This window comes from Ciconia boyciana, chromosome 1, assembly GCF_034638445.1.
Source record: "Ciconia boyciana chromosome 1, ASM3463844v1, whole genome shotgun sequence".
Taxonomy (NCBI): Eukaryota; Metazoa; Chordata; class Aves; order Ciconiiformes; family Ciconiidae; genus Ciconia; species Ciconia boyciana.
In genome coordinates this window covers 51696836-51715771 of record NC_132934.1, presented here as the reverse complement: position 1 = coordinate 51715771, position 18936 = coordinate 51696836, and the positions used below count along the sequence as shown (strand labels likewise).

General features: G+C 36.1%; 1 protein-coding gene across 10 annotated transcripts in view; it reads left to right on the top strand.

The window, feature by feature from the left end:
- The window catches only part of NR2C1 (nuclear receptor subfamily 2 group C member 1), a 56185-nt gene that overhangs the window by 19154 nt on the left and 18095 nt on the right, over positions 1-18936 (top strand). For 7 of the 10 annotated variants that reach the window (XM_072865462.1, XM_072865486.1, XM_072865453.1 and 4 more), the window contains 6 exons: positions 3332-3439; positions 8319-8549; positions 11950-12031; positions 14809-14988; positions 17432-17579; positions 17679-17769. In XM_072865462.1, coding sequence (XP_072721563.1) covers positions 3332-3439; positions 8319-8549; positions 11950-12031; positions 14809-14988; positions 17432-17579; positions 17679-17769 — 840 coding nt within the window. The remainder of the gene's footprint in view (positions 1-3331; positions 3440-8318; positions 8550-11949; positions 12032-14808; positions 14989-17431; positions 17580-17678; positions 17770-18936) is intronic. The other 3 variants (XM_072865492.1, XM_072865496.1, XM_072865497.1) reach the window with 1 other exon arrangement.

Below are 18936 nucleotides of genomic sequence, written 5' to 3'. Positions count from 1 at the left end.
TACCAGAGCCAGCATAAAGGAGATGGCTGGTAGCCAAAGAGGAAGGCAGGGGAGAAGACGCAGGGAGTGGAGGTGCGGCACTGCGGAGAACTGTTGGCTGTTTCTGTTCATGGTGAAACTGCAGCCGTACAGTTTTCATGGATGTCATACTGTCAGCAGTGTAGATTAAGATTTGTCCTTTAGCAAGGTCTTACTGTGCCTGAGACTGTCACATCTTATTAGGCAGCGGTGCAGCTTAAGCATTTCCCAGTCCTCACTTAGCCACTTATTCTTACGCTATGCTAGTCTTGCTCATGTAAGCTCTTTGTGTCACTGTGTGGTGGACAAAACTGGGAACAAAAAATTACGGGATAGTGGAGGAAGGTCTTCTCCCTCCCAGTTGGGGTCAGTTCCTTTCCCTGGTAGAAGGTGCAGCCCAACCTGGCACATGGTTAGAAGGACTGAAAAGCATCACTCAGGGCAGTGTACGGTGGGACTCCGTAAGCCAAAATTACTGTCAAAGGTGCATGCCATGCATGAGTGCACTGCCTGAAAGGTGGAGTCAGCAAGGAAAGTTGTCTTAGAGGGGCCTTCATGTAATATCTTACATTCCTACTTACCTGTGACCTACTAGCTGTAGTTGTTTGGTGGTGTTCTTATTCGATGTAAGCATTGAAAACCATAGTTTAAGGTCTATGGAACTTCAGCAGTATTTTTGCTAGCATTTGTAACTCTCTTGAATGTTGAAATAGTATTAATTGAATTTACAAGAAAAATTTACATGAGTAGAACATGAAAGGAAAAAGACAGGTGTTGCCATTCTGATGAGAATGGAAAGTGCTCCTGTCTCTCATTGAAATAATGGTCAGACATGTTCTGTGACATAGGTTTTGATTTCTTTATAAAATTAATTCTTGTTCATGAAGCATTTTAGAACACAAATTTATCACAAATGATGTAATGATGATGTTCACAAACATCTGTTTTTGTTAATTTAGGGCTTTTTTGCATAAAAGCAAAACTTACTAAAAAAAAGAATTTATAGCCTTGCCTATATGGAACATTGCACAACGTTTATCTTTTCTCAAATTCTGCCAACTGCTAATCATCTTTTGCTGAGTGTGAGATAATTCATATTTCTACATCAAGATCACATTCCTTGATTCATGTAGGGAAGTTGTCTGTTGAGCCCGCAGCAATCTGCTTTCTTTAATCTGTGGTTGGGTACACTAAGTATATGGTGGTTTGTTTCCACAGTCCTGCCAGGTAACAGTAACAGAGGAAAGCTACGTATTTGTTGAAACAGAGTCTGTCATACACATACAAAATGTAATTTTTAACAAATACTGCGGTTATTCTTACCAATATTTTTGTTAACTGCAATAAAAAAACTGTATTCTGTTTAGAAGTAAAACTGTCAAGCTGACATTTTATGGGGTTGAAGAGCAGGTTTACCTTACACAACATGTAGATCATGACACGTTAAGGGAGCAAGCATAAAACAGTCCTGGAATATGTAGCTTATTTTGTAAAGCAAAGATAAATTTGCATAAAACTCTGATTGCCTGTAAATCACCATGTGTACACGTTATTTGAAAGGCTGATGCCGAATTTAAGTGCTTGAAAGTATCTCTTTCAAACTCTAAATGTTGCTATATAATGAACTCTTCTTTGTCCTTTACTTAAGCAAAGAAGTGGAGAATTGTTTGAATGTGGAAAGTATTCATACTCATGAAAAATCGGGTATTTTTAGAAAGCAGTGTTCGAAAATGGCTTGGGCAGTAGTTTGACAAGCATTTCTTTTGATGCTGCTGGCAGCTCAAGCAATCCCCCCAGCAGCTTAATCCCACTCTCTCATTTTGCTCTGATGCCTCTGCTTCTGAGCATTGTGGAGATCTGGATTGAAGGTTTGATCTGTGCTAAGAATAGCCTTTGTTTGTCTGTCTGTTTGCTGGGCAGCTTTTTAACCTGCATCAGTGTCCTATTCCAGATCACTGAATGACTAACCAACCAGTTGTACCTACCAAGCTGAAGGGATAGGAGCAAGTAGGTTATAAGAGCTGAGACTGGTACCAAAAGTAATGCATTTTCAAGTAAAATTTCAAAATCAGCTTTTAGGCTGATGGGAGCTTGTATTCTGCTATAAGGGGAACTCTTACCCACTGTTCCTTCCCCTTCTTATGCTCACCTCCAGCTGTGTGTTCTTGCCTCCTTTCTTCTGCTGGTACTAGCATTTACATGGTGGTGTGGTTGCAAAATCAGGAAGCTGATCCAGGAGGAATGAAAAAGCTCTCAACCTGTTATGAAAGAGTACCTTTACTGGAGATATAGATATATATTCTCCGTATTAATTCTTTGGGGGGGGGCGGCAGTTGAAGAGGAGCATTTTTATAATGGTGTAAATACTGAGAATTATTATTAATACAGAATTGGATGATGTTCCAGAGGTTTTGAACTGCAAAAAGTTCAGGGGGTTACTCAGGAATTTAAGACAAAAATTTCAGTTTGAAGGTGTCTAAACTCTATGAAGACAAACTTCCTTTGTGCTACAAAAAGTCCAGCCTTTCCAATCAAGCTTCTGTAAATAGCAGCTGTACTTCTTAATTTTTATTGCCAAATAATTTAATGAATAATACCCTCCCCCATATACCTTTGGCTATAGCACATGAAGAATTTTTAAAATACTGGTAATTGTTAAAGCATTTCCACAAATTGTGTCTGAGAGCATTCACACAGAGATTTAAATTTCTTTTAAGATACACTGCTTGCCAACTTTGTGCATTTCATTAATTTTCTCTAACTTTCTTGATAGTTCCCCAATATAGAATTCTGTTGTTCTGTTTTTGCTGCTTTAACAGAAGAACAGAAACAGGACAGAAAAGGCCAATTGCTGTGTTTCCACACCAAAAATTCTTTTGTCACTTTAAGTAGGCCATTAAGGTAAAAATATTTTGATGCAAATGTAGCACAGCTATGATGAAAGGTATTGTGTTTAGTATGTGTCTCATGAACATCAACAGTAATAAATATTCAGTCTGATTGACTTACATGGACTTGTCAACAATGACTTGTTTTACTTAACATGTTTCTAAATTTCAAATTGGAAGGTATTTCAAAATGGGCTTAAAACAGTGAAACAAACTGAATTTTCTAACTAGCAAAATTAAACTATTAAATTAGATTACAAGCATTTGCATTCCTTATACAGTAAGAGTGTCAGGCTTTCCAGTGCCTTGTGCAGAGAAATCAGAAGTTGGTGAAACATTAAGGTTTCGTCCATTAAGGTAGTGTATCCATCCTTGAGGTAGTATATCCATTGTCAATCCATTACATTTGTTTCTTTTTTTTCTAGATTACCCATTCCCAGGGAGCTGTTACACAAACACTAATGGATGGGACAGCACAGCGAATACAGATTGTCCCTGCAGATTCAGGCCTTTCTTTACCACAACGTATACAGGTATGCTTCATCTGATATATTTTAAAAGCAGAGATGAACTACTATTTCTGCCAGTTTTCACATGTGGTTCTTTTTTATTTGCATCATATTATTTGCTTGAATGTGAACATTCAGCCCTGGGTGGCAGAGACCATTTCTATATAAACAGGAATAAAACATTCCAATGCTTCCCCCCCTCCTTTTTTTTCCTTTTTTCTCCTAAGAATTTTAAGATCTACAAAAAATTATAACCACTGAACAGAAGAAGACTTTTCCCAATACTGTAATGATATTGCTCTTTAAAAGCTGAGTAATTTTTAGATTTGGTAATTCAACTGAGTTGTTGGAACATTTTGGAGCAGGGAGGGAGCGAAATACTGCATTGTATTGATACAAATCATAAAAAAGTGCAAGGCAGCCTAATGTCTGAGAAGGATACTGGTTTTTGGTTGTCCCAACCAACGTTACATGTCCTGGTATGCTAATTCATAGCCTGGCCAGGTAATAATCTCCAATTCAAGTGAGGGTAGGAAGTTTTTGGCAATGTGGGTAGTTAAATCAACATAGATGTGTGTATATGGAGATTAGGAGGATTTGGGGAATAGACTTTATATTTTATCCCTTAAAATCAATGCAAGTCCTTGCAAACATTTTATTTTTAAATTTCATCCTAGAGAAAAATATCAGCTGCAGAATAAATTTTAAAAATATTCTCAGATATATGTTATTGGATACAAAACCACTCTCATTTAAGCGAGTCAGCTGCTAGTGGAATCTTGGCTGCTTTTTCTTTTGCTGGCTTCACTCATCAATATTTTCCACTGTTTTTTCTTACTTCAGTGCATTGCATTCAAGCTTTCAACCGTCCAAGACTCTTCACAACCGCCCCCCATACATGATCTTTTGTTTTGTTTTATCACCCCCTACCTGTGCTCTACTCATGGTACCAGTCTTATCTATCCAGTAGGTCTTTATTCTTTCAGCTACCTCCACTCCTTTTCTACGCTTTGTGTACAGCTGTACCTTTTATTAACTAATTTATGTTAATCAATTAACCACCATCTCTTTAGCCTCTGTTTTCATTGTCAATACCTGTATGCTATAGTGTCCCTGTAGTGTGAAGCCATTTAATGTAATTTGAGCATCAGGGTCTGAATGTGGGATGGTGACATACAAACCCATGAGCCTTTATTGTTGAACAGCAGGACAGTTCTGTTGGTTCATAGCCAGTGGCAGACTTCTAACCCTTGTGTGTCGCCTTTTTTTGTGGGGGAGAACTACTTTTGGTTAGGCACTATAATTACTGCAAATATGATGAACATAGAAGAATTGTATTTCTAGGGACAGGGACCTCTATATAGCTTTCATCATCTCATGTAGTTGGAAGATCACTTGTTTCTAACCCAGCTAGTTTGTCCCTTGTCTTTTTTTCACCATGCTCATTGATTCTTGCTTCAAAATGGATGGTAAGCGCTTTGTGGCGGTGGTTGTCTCTTGATATGTGGGAACAACACTCAGTGGAATGGCATCCTTCCTGCAACAGGCATCTACAAACATGTCACCAATATCAATAATAATAAATTATTATAAAACTTTCCTCAAAGCAGAATTTATGTGTAAAGTAGTTTGTAGGAGCAAATACATCTCAGTGAAATGTTCAAAATAAATTTTAAATTGATTCGAGTTTATATTTTCAATCGATATTTTTTCCTTTATTTTATTATTGTTACATGCACATAAATAATTATCTGAAATCTTGAGATACAAAATGCTCAGTAGGATGTTCTTTAAAACATGTTTCATTAGTCACCCTTTTTAGGGAATGCTAACATTTCTCTAGGATAAAAGTTGAATGTCACATTTGTTGTTAAACAGACATTTCTGTTCAAAACTGCCTATGTTATAAACAGGTGGATTAGTCCTCTGTGTCTAGACACCTTTTTTTTCCCTAAAACAGGAACACAGAATTATTGAGGCATTTAATTTATTGAAATGATGTTCAAATGGAAGTCAAAACTTGTTAATGGACAAGGCTTAAAAGCAATAAAGGAAAATACGATCCTCCATTATCGTCAGGGTGCTTAAATGAAATACATGGGGAAAGTGTATTTTTTAAGCAGACAATCCTGAATTACTGTATTCCTGTTTTATAACATTATCCCTTTAGCGATACTGACTTTCAGATTATTAAGAAACATAATGTGTTGTCGCTGAGCCCTGATGGATTCCCTTGAGAAGATAAGTGGTTTTCTTTTTCCCTCTGATTTTTTTTTTCTTATCTCAACATTTAGGTACTGCAAGTTGTTATACTTTGGTGGACTGCTCCACTTTTCAGAGTCCCATTGCGATTTAGGTGGAGTTTTTGCAGGTATATGGCCATAAGAGGTCAGCTGCAGGCAGACTGTGCTTGTTTAAACTGCTTTCTCTTATGCCTCTGTCAGTTATCAAATGCTTGACAGCTGCAGAAATCATTTGTGCAGATTGAATAGCTTTGTATGGGTATTAACGTAACACTGTATCATGTAGTGAAAACTACATGGGCATCCTCCTAGAACTGCAGGAAGCCATTTGAAGAATTGGAACACTATTTGTTAAATAGGAGGTGAAGTGAATTGTATGAAGTAGCAATGGTTCTTCCGCTTACTGTCCTGCCATACTTATCTACAAATACATACCTTTTTTTAAATTACAGAGCTGGACTACAATAGGAAAAAGATAATTTAGCATATCTATCCAAAAAATAATTTCAACTTTAGTTCAAATTTGTATCTTCACTGTTTGGGACGTGCTGGTTTTTGAGTTAGTTTTATACTATACCTTGTATAAACCTAACTAGATCAAGTATATGCCTTTTTTGATGTACACATAGTTGACCTTTTAAGTTTTGATAGGGAGACAGATTTAGATAAGAGTGTCTTTCAAAGACCAGGTCTGGAGATTCAAGAAACAGCACAATATTCTGTGTTTGCCTGTTGTACATGTATGCACCCTGTTGAGGATAACATGCATTGGATTTCTTCTAATCCCAATAAAGTAGATGTGTTTGGAGAGAAGGGGAAGTGAACATCAGCTACTTCGAAAATAGCCAGATGATACAGGAAAAATAAAGATTGTAAAATGAAGAAAAACGCAATGGAAGGAGACAGTTGAGCAAAGAAGGGAATTGAAAGGGCAAGAAAGTTTGCCTTCTAAAGAATATAGAACCAACATAAAGGAATAGAAAGGAGAAATAAGGGACTGCTATAGTCATCTGTGGTCCCGGACATGTGGATATCTGAGAAAACTGAATGGAAAACCCTGTATTAATCATGTTGATAACTGCTGTGGGGTTTTTGCATTGTCTTCCTACCCTACACCCCAAATCTCATGATAATTTACGTTCTTTTCTTATATCTTTAGCCTCTGGAATTTTATCATCTTACCTGGACTTCTGTCTTAAATAAGCTTTTTAACTGTGTTTTGCAGAGAAAAAATGTGAAATTTGAGCCATTGAAATGTTAGTAGCAAAAGGCCACCTGGAGGAAACAGATTCCTTTTGTATATTTTGAAACTTGTAATTTCTGTATATTTGAAAGTGGCAATATTGATTTATAACTGCTGAAATTAGGCACTCAGTAATTTATATCTCTCACTGCTTATCTTTTTAAAATGTAAGCTATACACAGGTTTTTGAAATAAATTCAAGTATACTGAACATTTAGAAAAAGTAGTAATCTAGTTGCGAAGGTGCAATAGCAAAATTGATAAAGATTTGTATGAAATTGTGACTCATTCAGTTTCTTTGGGCCTGTGTTCTCCACCTGGAAAAGATAATTAATATTGCTGCCCTGATTACATGAAACTAGTTCTAAGTGTTATGCCATGAAATAAATTGTTTCATCAGTAATAAGGACCATATAAATGTTAGGGATGGATAGATGGACATGAATGTTTGGTTATAGGTTTAAAAAAAATTAATTGCAACTATTTTATTGATCTGTAGTTCAGAAATAGTTTGCAGGAAACAGTCTTTGTAGGACGGTTCTTCTTACTCTCCAGAATAAACCAAGCAGTTTTCCATATAGGCATTTTGATGGAGAAAGGCAGGAAGTGACTGAAAGTGAGATTTATAATAGAAGAATTATGGAATCTTGATTATTTTCTGTGAGGATTATAATCTTCTGGCAAAAAACAGGGTTACTGAAGGATCACTGAATAAAGTTCTGCTGTATTTGTGCTTGAAAATAGGGATAAAATGAAAAAAAACAGTCTGTAGGTCTGTTCTTGATTATGAAATGAACCATGAAAGTAAGTTTTTCCTTTAAAAAAAAGAAAAAATGGCAGGGAGAGAGATTCTGTTTTATTTATTTTAGTTAGGAATGTATATGTAAAAAAAGACCAAAAAAATGAAGCCTAAAATGTATGTACAGGTGCAACAAGATTATTGCTTTTCTTGCTGTTTGATGCTTACTTTTTCCACTTGGAAGTCTACATTTCTGTTTTTAAGAAGTTTCTTGTTAAGCAGCCAAATCTGGGAGGTGCTAAGCACTTCATGTGGTACGCAGTGAATTCAAGAGTCAAGATTTCTCATAACCTGATGGGTCCTAGGGCTGAGCTATGTCGAATCCTGGATGCTAGAATTTGTCAGGGGGTTTGGTAGTGTTGTAAAAGCACGGGCCATTTGTAAAACTTGAGTATGAATTCAGGTTTTGACTTCAAACACCCTTGATTAAAGTGTGGTTCAAATACAGTGAAAATCCAAGGTTTCACCTGAGTTTACTTCACTCTTGTATGACAGAGGGGAAGACGATCCTGCTTCACAAATGTCAAAGGCAAAATTCCCGTTTTCTTCAAGCGCCCGGTTTGGGCCCTAAAGGTGAACTTGAATTACCATAACAATTTGAGATAAATGTATTATTAGATTGTCACAGATCAGCAGACGGGCCAGAAGATTCAGATTGTTACAGCACTTGATCAGAGCTCAGCAGGCAAGCAGTTCATCTTAACAAATCATGATGGCTCTACCCCAAGCAAGGTGATCCTTGCCAGACAAGATTCCACTCCAGGAAAAGTTATCCTAGCAACTCCAGATGCTGCAGGTGTCAACCAACTGTTTTTTGCATCCCCTGATATATCTGCACAACACATCCAGGTAGATAATCCACTTTATTTCATAATTTTGGTTCAAATGGGATAAGAAGAGATGTTTTATTTCCAAATTTGTCTGTCTGAGTTCTCCTTTTTTGAGGGTTTTTTTTTAACGGTATACTTTCCCTTGCATTAGGACTCAGTATGGTTACTTAGAAATTATAAAGAAAACTTTTTTTCTTTGTAAATTTATTGCTTTTTTAGAATTTATATCCTGGCTCATGAGATTAGAAAGAATACTGTTATTGTAATTTCCAGCTCCTGCTGTACCAACAGTCCTTCTTTATTTCTGCTTCATTGACTGTCCATCTGTTTTCATGTATTGTTGAAAACATACTCTTTTCTCCCTTGTCTTTATCACTTAACATTTCTTTCTGCTTGTTTTCCTTTTCATACGCTGTTGTAGCTACTGTTCAGCTGTGTGAATTGTACTCCAAGGTGGTTTCTCCAAGAGACTATTTAGTAGGGAAGTACATTACTCAGTGGGGGTGGGAAAACAGTACTAAAGATTTTGGGTTTACTAATGTGAGATTGTAACTAGTCTGGGTTGTAACTCCATAAACTGGACCCCAGTGCACCTTACTCTTCCACACATTGTATGGGAATCCTCACCCTCCAACTTCCAAGCTTTCTGCCCCATATCTTCACGTGGCAAGGATGGGATGGCACTGATGTGAAGAGTGTGAAGAACATGCACAGAAGTCCTGGGAGATGTGAGCTCCTTCAGCATGAAGTAGGAGATTACTACACTCCAGCTAAAGCGTAGCTATTGCATATTGTTTACCCATGTACATTTATGCTGCAGTTAAAATACATCAGTGTGGTAGGCCAGGCAATATTAGGATAGCTACAGTCCACTTAGTATTTTAAACTGAAACAATGGTCAGAAGCAAGTGCTTAAGGAAAGGTATTAAAAACTGGACAAATAAATAGTGATCCTTCTGAGCATATCCTTTCATTTCCATTAGTTGATGGTTTAGAGTGACCTCCTGATTTGGAGATTGCAGAGAGACCATCACATTTGATAGCTGCCACTAAAGTTTAATAACCTTTTTTGTTATTTATATAGACCATATATGCTTTGGTCTGTATAATATCCCACAGTATAATTGTATGTTGTGCAAAGAATACTTTAGTTAATTTAATCTTCTGAGATGAATATTTAATTAGGTGTCTCTTGCACTATAAGAAACAGGAATAAAGTATTCTATTGTTTTTATAAGTCACTATCATATCCTCTTTCAAGTGATCTCTTTCCCTAACTGAAGACCCCTGATCTTTTTAGTTTGTGCTCTTCTGGGAGCCAGTCCACTGCTCTGATTCACTACCCACATGTGCAAGCTTGAAACATATCTCTGTATTATATATGGCCTTTTTTTTTTTTGAAACTCACAGATCTTTGCAAATGGACATCCAAGGTCCTTGCTCCAAAGAATTTTATTACTATGAGTAGGGGAGCAGTAACAAAAGTCAATCCTATTGAGAGGCATTTAAGCATGTTTAGTGGTATCATACATTTTGTATTTTAAGTAAACCTCAACAAAAGTATAAACCAGATGAGAAGTGTGCCACACTGGTTTAAAGAGCAAAATTCAGGTATAGGGGAAGTCTGGACAAAAAATTAAAAGCTCCAGTTCTGGTTGTGCAGTTTGGGCAAAATAGGTTAGTTTGAGAGACAATGGAGTATTCTGCCACTTTAGTTAGATTTTTCTCTTGTCAGTTAATAGGTATGGGTAGAGATTTTTTTTTTCCTCACTTAAAGTTGGTGAAATACAGAGTACCATTCATTTGTTGTTCAACTGCATCCTCTTTGGGATCTTTCATATTTTCTCCTCTAAATGATCTTTTCATCTGCAATTTCACCTTTTTTGTTGCTTCTGTAGCCTTCACTTGAAATGCCCATTCATTTGCTCTGCAAAATACCTCTCCTTTATTGCATCTTATCTTTACATTGACTCATTTGGCAAGGCCCTTTTTCCCATCGTCTGTTTCACTTTCAGTGATTCTTCTTCATCTTAATAATCAATTTTTATTCTTCATGTTCAAGGTCAGTTGATGGGTTCTCTGAGTCTGGGATTTTTATCTCGTCATGTAGTCCTTCCCTATGTGGAACTTTCACTTCAGTGCAGGTTTCATTTACGGAAGGACTTAGAACTTGTGTGTAGATATATTTTATATAATATCGTGAAAATACATAATGTTAATAATGGAAATTAGGAAGGAATGAAAGGTTACTATTCTTTTAACTCATCAATATTATTTTTCTTAAAAAGATGTTATATTAAAAGAAAACTTAATAGATAAATCTCTGAGACAGTATTGTTAACAAAGGCTAACTAGAAAGAAGTATGCTTGTTAAACGTTCCTGTATATATCATCTATACTATCTTCCAAACTTTCAAAAAAAAAAGTTATTTCTTAATTTTCTCTATAGAAGATAGGGTACTTTCTCTTTCAGTAAGTTATCTTTCTTTTTATCAGAGGTCCTGTTTCGAATATGCAAGGCAAGAATGAGAGAGTCTGACTTCCCATTAAGACACAACAGAAGTTAGAAACTCTTAAAACTTCTAAATTATCATCTTCTTTTAATGCGAAGAATAATTTGTTCTTTTCTGCTTTACATTATTGTCAAGATGACGCTTGGTTGTTACTTGTGATTATGTGTGTTCCTTTTTTAATTTTTTTGCTGTGCTTATTGTGTCGCAGTGGGATAATGTTTTTAAAGATCAAATGGAAGGCTATAGCACCTGCCCTGTAGTGCTGGGGTTCTAATATTATGTGCTTGATGAAGTTTAGAGGTACCAGAGATAAAGGAATGAGGCAAGGCAAGAATACTGTAATAATGTCAAACTGTTACTGAAAGCCAAACTATATACCACTTGAGAGTTAATGATAGTGTCCAGAGTACATTTGCTATTGGTCCACCATTTATGTGTATTATAAAAAAAAGAGTTAATAAATCTGAATGTAGATATAGTAGCCTTTACAAGAGATTTTTTTGTTTCAGCTGTACTATGAACAAGTCATTAGGATATAAATACAAAATTGAACAAAAGATAAGAGTATGCTAAGTGTTTTTCAAACAACTTAGCATCAACAAAAGATGCTAAGTGTTTTTCAAAATGTCAGTCAGTTCTACAGAGGTAGTATTTAGATAAATGAAATCCTGAAATCTTTTCAGAAGTATTACAAGTAAAACTTTTGTTCCATCCTGAAAAGGAGCTCAGTGGTATGGCAGGTAGCTCCTTTGTGTCTATGAAGACCGTAAAACATAGTCAAGAAAACCTCATACTTTGTAGATTTGGTCCCCTATCTTAGAGGAAAACCACAAGCATGAGATTTATTTTAATCTTTCTTGATGGTAAGAAAAAGAAAAATGAAAATCTTTCACACTTTTTTTCCAGATTTTAACAGACAACTCACCCAATGAACAGGGCCTAAATAAAGTGTTTGATCTGTGTGTTGTATGTGGAGACAAGGCATCAGGTATTTATTTTTTTCTTTATTTTTTTTCTTTTTAAGGCAGTGGAATTTTATAAAAGCAGTTTAAAATTCTTCTGAAGCTATATAACAGTTTGCATGCATACACGTGTATGTATATATATACATGCACAAACAGAAAGGATACACTACTCTTTCAGTGGAGAATTACACTAAATATTACTCTAGTGTCCATGGGTGGACATACTTATTGCTGTTTTACATCATAAATTTAATGTTTTCTACCAGATAATTTTTGCCTTTTTTTCTTAGGCTGATAAATTTTATTTTCTATTACAAAAATTTGGCTGATAAAATTACTTAAGTGACAATGTTGAGAACTTTTTCTTCCTTAAAATAAGGCCATGTGGTGAACTTTGTTATTGTTGACAGGTTCTCTTAAAGTATATGGAAAACCTGTTCATTATTTTAAATATGAAACCAGGAGGTAAGGGACTATATGAAGAAAGTGCTAACCTGAGATTTATGCAGGACAGCTAGTTATTTGAAGAACCATTGCTAAAATTGTAAAAATTCATTACAGTTCCAGTAAAAAATAAGCTTAAGAATGGTATATTCATATATTGCCACCAAAGTAGAGTGCTAAGGTAAGAAAAGAAAAATGCTTCATGCACTAAATTTTGTGTAATGATATTAAGAGACTGGAAAAAAGAATAGTGGGAGCAGTGCAATGGAGAACTGTCTCCCACACTCCCTTTGCATGTGTGCCTGCTGCCAGGTGTTCCAGATCTGTCAGAGGTGGAATTACTGAGAGTGTGTCTTGTCTTTTTCATTTAAAAAAAAAAAAGAGAGAGAGCGAGCTACAAGGGCCATCCCTCAGCATGGTTTAGCTGAAAGCTCCTTTTTCTCTGCACTTTCTTTGTTACAGAGGATAATGGGGTGTAAGAGAGATGAGACATTTAACTTTGCTCTTTACTTAGTTAGCTAAAATTAGACAAGGGAAATGGTTGCTCCATCAGAAAATTCTTATGGTTTGTCAGACTGAAGTCTGTGTGATGGACCTCCAGTAATATCAAAATATGACAGCTGCAGTTAAATGCTCCTTTTGGGAAGCAGTAGAAATGAAGTATATAAAAGTGGGGGGCCAGGGGGGAGAAGTAGGTAATGTTAGGATATCATCGTGACAAGTAGTAGGATGTAAAGCAAACTGCCTAGAAAATAAGACCAATTAAAAATTTTCTACTGCAGCAAAGTTTAGCATAAAAATTACAGTTCCTAGAGCTCTAAATACATGTCAGATTTCACCCATCTCAAAGGACATTTCTGCCAAACATAAGGCAAAGATCTGGTTAGTGTGTTCCAATTGGCAAGACTCCTCTGGCTCCCCGGTGGAGGGCTGGAGTATTCCTTGAGAGGCTGGAGATCCCGGGAGATACGTCTCCTGTCCCAGCACAGGGTTGTCGAGCACTGGTAGTGAATTTGGGGAGAATGCCATGTTCCCCTGAGCAGCTGCAGGTTCTGGGGAGCCTCCCGTGTGACGAGCAGTGTCATGCAAACTGCTTTGCAGTCACCTCCAAGCCAAAGTCCAAGAAGCTACATCAAAGAGCAGGTGAAGAAGCAGCCCAGGCACTTTGTAGGATGGAAATTAAGTATTCACAATCCAGCTGCTGTTAAAATGTTACTCTTAGTGATATTCTTTTAATATAAAAGAAATTTTCATAAATTTCACATTTTAATAGTGTGGTAATATTGTTGTGATAAAGGAATCTACAAGACCTATCAGAATTTCTAGAAACTTCAGGCAGGCAAGATTAATGTATCTAAAAAAAAGTTTGTGAGGAGTGAGAAAAGAATCTAAAAATATATTTTCCCTTACATTAGTTTATATTTGAGATTTATTTCTGTGATATGCCCTACTTAGTTTAAAGAGCAGCCTTGGTGCCACCACAGTATGTATTTTGAGTGTTTGTCAGTGATCTTTGGTTTTAGAATTTTTTTTTTTTCTTCAGGTTCATAGAATTAACATTGTTGGAATTGCCAAGCATGCCTTAATCAAAACCAGTACTTTTTAGTAATATTTATATTTTGTGCTATAGCAGAATCAAAACAATTTAATTCTGAAAAATTGTTTTTAAACTTGACTTCTTTCTGTAGTCTGTCTTAGAAATTTTTATATGTTAGTATTATATATTAGAAAATGCACAGAATAACTGATTTTTTTAAAAAAATTATTTAGCTATTTTAGATTATTCTCTCATTGAAGTTTTACTGAAAGAACTTAAGGATGTACTGTTACCCTGTTAGGCAAATGAAAGGTGAAAGTAAAGCTTTGAATTGATTATCTACTGCTGTCAAATGCCATGTTTGCGCTTTCCATGGTTCCATTAGATTGAACACATACAGTTTCGACAGCTGAATTTGTAATGAGCTTGACTCATTTACAGGGCTTGACAGGAGGGACCTTTTTAAAAAATTGCTAAAGAACATATAAATTAAAAGTTTCTTCTATGTTCTTGCTAACCTGTTTTCTTAGCTTTTTTTAACACTGCTGTCAACAGATTCAGCAAGAATTTAATAAGCAACTTGCCTGTTTGTAAAATCTGTCCTGTTTAAGTGCTTTGAACTAGAAAAATGGTTCACTTGCTTTTTTATGTTGTTTTATAGCCACGATCTATTTTAAGATCTGTAACCTATGGGGGGAAAAAGTGTTCTTTTTCTGGATAAAATAGCAAATACTTTGTTTTTAATAAATATAAACTCTAAAAAAAAAATAATATTACAATGTAAAATTAATGTCCTGATTTATGTTGTTCTGTAACTAGGGCGTCACTATGGAGCAGTAACTTGTGAGGGATGCAAAGGATTCTTTAAAAGGAGTATACGGAAGAATTTAGTTTATTCGTGCCGAGGAACAAAAGACTGTGTCATTAACAAACACCACCGGAATCGATGTCAGTACTGTAGGCTGCAGAGATGCATTGCGTTTGGGATGAAACAAGATTGTAAGTCTGAATAAGTGTAAATTATTTTATCTGACAGCTATGTTAAAGTTTGTGCTACAAAAGATATGCTTTGTATTAATACAATTTTTTATCTTGATTTTATATTTTTAAATCATTGTATCTTTTTCCTTTAAAGAATTGTGCAAGTTTGGTGTATCAGATGTCTGAAATGTTTTCAAACATATGTATTGATTGACACACTTAATAAGCACATTGCATGTGGTAAAAGCAAATGAATTGTTATTCCTAGGTGGCAAATGTTAAGCATGTCTTCATGCTCAGTTTTTATATATGCAGTTCAATTTTTCTATGTGTAAATGAAGCTACTGAATGTTTCGAATCCTTCTACATTCTTGTCACTTTTTCCACAACTGAGGTTGCCGGCAATTGCTGTTCACTCTTGACAAAGCTCTGCAGAGACAGTTATTCACAAGGCAGAGATCCATAGTGATCTAGAGAATCAGTTCTTACTGATTCCAAGTTCCTTTTTAGATTTCTATACATTTGGTGTAGTGATACTGTAATAACCACAGCAGTATCAGAATACTAAATACGCAGAAAATCAAGCAATAGATGAATTCTTCAGCCCTGATACTGCCATGCTGTTGCTATATGCACAGTATTAGTCTTGTGCTGTGCTCTCTGCCATCCAGCTCTATTTTGCTGACCTTCTTGAACCTCTGCGGACACTCCCCTCCTTACAGCCCTGCAAGTAAGCAGAAACCAGTAACGGTTTTCCGGCACAGGGGAAATTAATACAGAAAGGGAGGAGAAGCTGGGGAAGTGAAAGTGGATCTTTACCTTCTAGTTCAGCTGGCGGTACTTTGCCCCTCCACAGAAGACACTTCAAGCAGAACAAAGTCACTGGGGTTGGGGGTCAGAAGGCAGGAAAAGGATCTCTGGGTCGTGGGGGAATCCTGAGCGGAGGAGAGGATTGTTTGGGGATAAGAAGTCTCATTCCTCAGTGGAGCGGGGAGAGGAAAGAAAACTCAGCACCGTCTTGTACTGTAGCTCTCTCAGTGGAGTTATTTGCCCTTGAAGAAGTCTTGGCCCTCTCTCAGCAAACCCACATCCAGCTAGTGAGCACAGGTTTAGCAAAGGAAGATAAAAGACTTTTGCCTCCATCTCCCACCCTTTCAAAGCACCATTCATGGCTTACGGGCTAGCTTTAATGGCATTGTCAATACTTGACGATATTCTGGTTTTATGATACTTATCAGTGTAAAAATTCAAATAGCATTGCAGTCTACTACTAACTTGAAAGCTTTTTTAAATTTTTTTTTTAGTTACACGTTTTCCAAAACTGCATAATTGAAGAAAAAAATAGTTAGTTTTCTTCCTATTTGCCTTTGTGTTTTAAAATAATGAACATTCAGGACTCTCTTTATAGGCTTAAACAATTTCTATGTGCAGTACAATATTAAAGAGGCTCTGCTAGCCAATAGCCAGTGCTTATCAGGCTGGCGAATTGACGCATATTTTAAATTGTGTATAGGCCTGGTTTGTGACTCTCTTTCAGGGTCTTATTCTAGTCTATAAAATTACTTGCACCACTTTAAAATTGTGGAAGAACAACTTACTGCGTATTTTTAAAAGATTTGTACTTTGTAAATACCTTTTATTAATTAAGTTTTACAGTAACAATGTTATGTTACTGTTACGTTATTTTTCCAGAAATTAGATTTTCCTTTTAAACTTTTAAAATCAAACTGTAAACTGGTTTCTTTTGGCTTTATTCCGTAGAGCTAGAGAGTTCCCCATAGGGTGTAATACTGTAAGTTTCATTTTAATGTTCTCAAATCCATCCAAAGCAAGGTGATGTATCTGTAGGCTAAAGCCCAGATTCATTCCACCTAGTTTCACTGAGCTATTAAAATGAAAAATCTGTTTCTTCTATGAAGTCAGTGATTGTGGGTCAGGATGTTGCCCAGATCTTAAATGGTTTGAACTGAACTTTGTGACTGTCCCTTTCCCTCTGTATTGTCTAAGGTCCTAACTTGAGAAGCTTCTTTAAGTGCATAAAGTTATGTGGGTTCAACCCAGACCCACAATCCATGGAAAAGGGTACCATGAGTCCTTTACGAATGAACTGAGAGTGTGGGATAGTGAAATGAGAGAAGGAGAAGCCGTAAGCCTCCACTTAAAGATCCAAATTAAAAATAAGGTATAAAGGGATTTCTCCCTTAATTGTAACTTGAAAAATTTAGTGTCTATATGTTTGGTCTCAGATTTTGACTACTACATCATTTCATTAAGAACAAATCAAATCGGTGTGTTGTTTTTTACCCAACTTGTTAGCTTATTGGTTATGGGATTATTTTGTTGTTGTTGTTATTTTCCGAATCATTATTAAAATGCAGATTAAATAAAGAGAGAATAAAAAGGATTATTTCTTAGTCTGTAATTTGGGAGGTGACTTAATACTTGCATATTGTTTTGTTAGCTGTGCAGTGTGAGAGGAAACCTATTGAAGTGTCAAGAGAAAAATCTTCAAACTGTGCAGCTTCTACAGAAAAGATCTACATTCGGAAAGATCTTCGTAGTCCATTAGCTGCAACTCCAACTTTTGTAACAGACAATGAAACAGCAAGGTATGTAAATTCTACTCAGAAGCAGCTATCTGTTTACTGAAACAGGAAAAATTAATTTAAAAATTAATGAAAATTAAAATCTGTGCTGTTTTGTGTCAGATCAACAGGTCTGCTGGAATCGGGAATGTTTGTTAACATTCATCAGTCTGCAATAAAAAGTGAGCCTACTGTGCTGATGACTCCAGATAAGGTATATGATGATATGACCGATATATTAAGTAGAGTTGATTGCTGTAATTGTGTATGTAGGGATGGAAGGGTGTTCTGTTTTGTTGTACTTTGTTAAATTAATTTTTAAAACACTCCTTTTAGCCTTGCATAGTAAAAATGCTAAAAACTCTACAAAGTAAATGCCTTCCTCCACGTTTTTAGAGAGCTTTAAGGGCTGCATTATTTTTCTTTCTATTGGACAATCCTGAGACTTGGATATTTCTTTTGTACCAGTGAAGTGAGTTGTTTGCAAAACCTCACATGGCATTACCACAGTGCATTTCATAAATACCGTTAGGTTTTTTCCCAGAATCGCTAATTTTTTTGCAAAGCTAGTAAGAGCTATCTCAGCAACAATCTTATTTCTGAGCTGGTGTTCCATTGTTTCCATTTTGTTACACTTATTGATCCACTAAAGCCATGTGGTAGCTTCCCTACATATGCACAGTAGGAAGCTTTTGTATTTTTCTAGCTGATACTAAATTACCTCATACTGTTTTCATGCTTTTTGCCTTGCTTGCTCTGTCTGCAAAGGGCTCTATCAAAAGTTGTTTATTCCTTTTCACTTTTCTGGCTCTGTCTGTAGAGTATGACAACGCAAGCTAAAGGACTTGTAGCATGCTTGTGTTAGCAGCAGCATACTCGTCTGTAATCATGCACTTTCCTTATTAATTTGGGGGGGTGGGGGTGGGGAGCAGGGTGGGAAACATGTCTTACTGCCTCTCTGAGTTCCTGGTCAGTACTGAATCACCTTGTTCCCTTGCAGTTAAATAAAGACATAAAAACTAAAAAGGCTGCAGCAGAAGTCTTTTTCTGCTTGCTTTTAAAGGTGACTTTTTATCCATTCCTTCTTTCCAGACATTCTCCTACCCTATTACTACTGACTCATTTACATGAGGAAGGAAGGAAGATGCTAAAAATATAATCTAGTGCAGTCTTATAGCCCTGGTGACTGACTAGTGAGTGGAGATGATAAATTCTCTTTCTGCACTTGCTTACCATCTGTAGCATTCTTTCTGAAAGAAATAGATAGCTATTACTTGTAAAAGTAAATGTCTAAATATTTCATATTTTAGAAGCAGTGCAGTGTCTAATTGCTGCATTATGATTACCCGTTTACTGAAAACAATAATTTTCTTACAGGTCT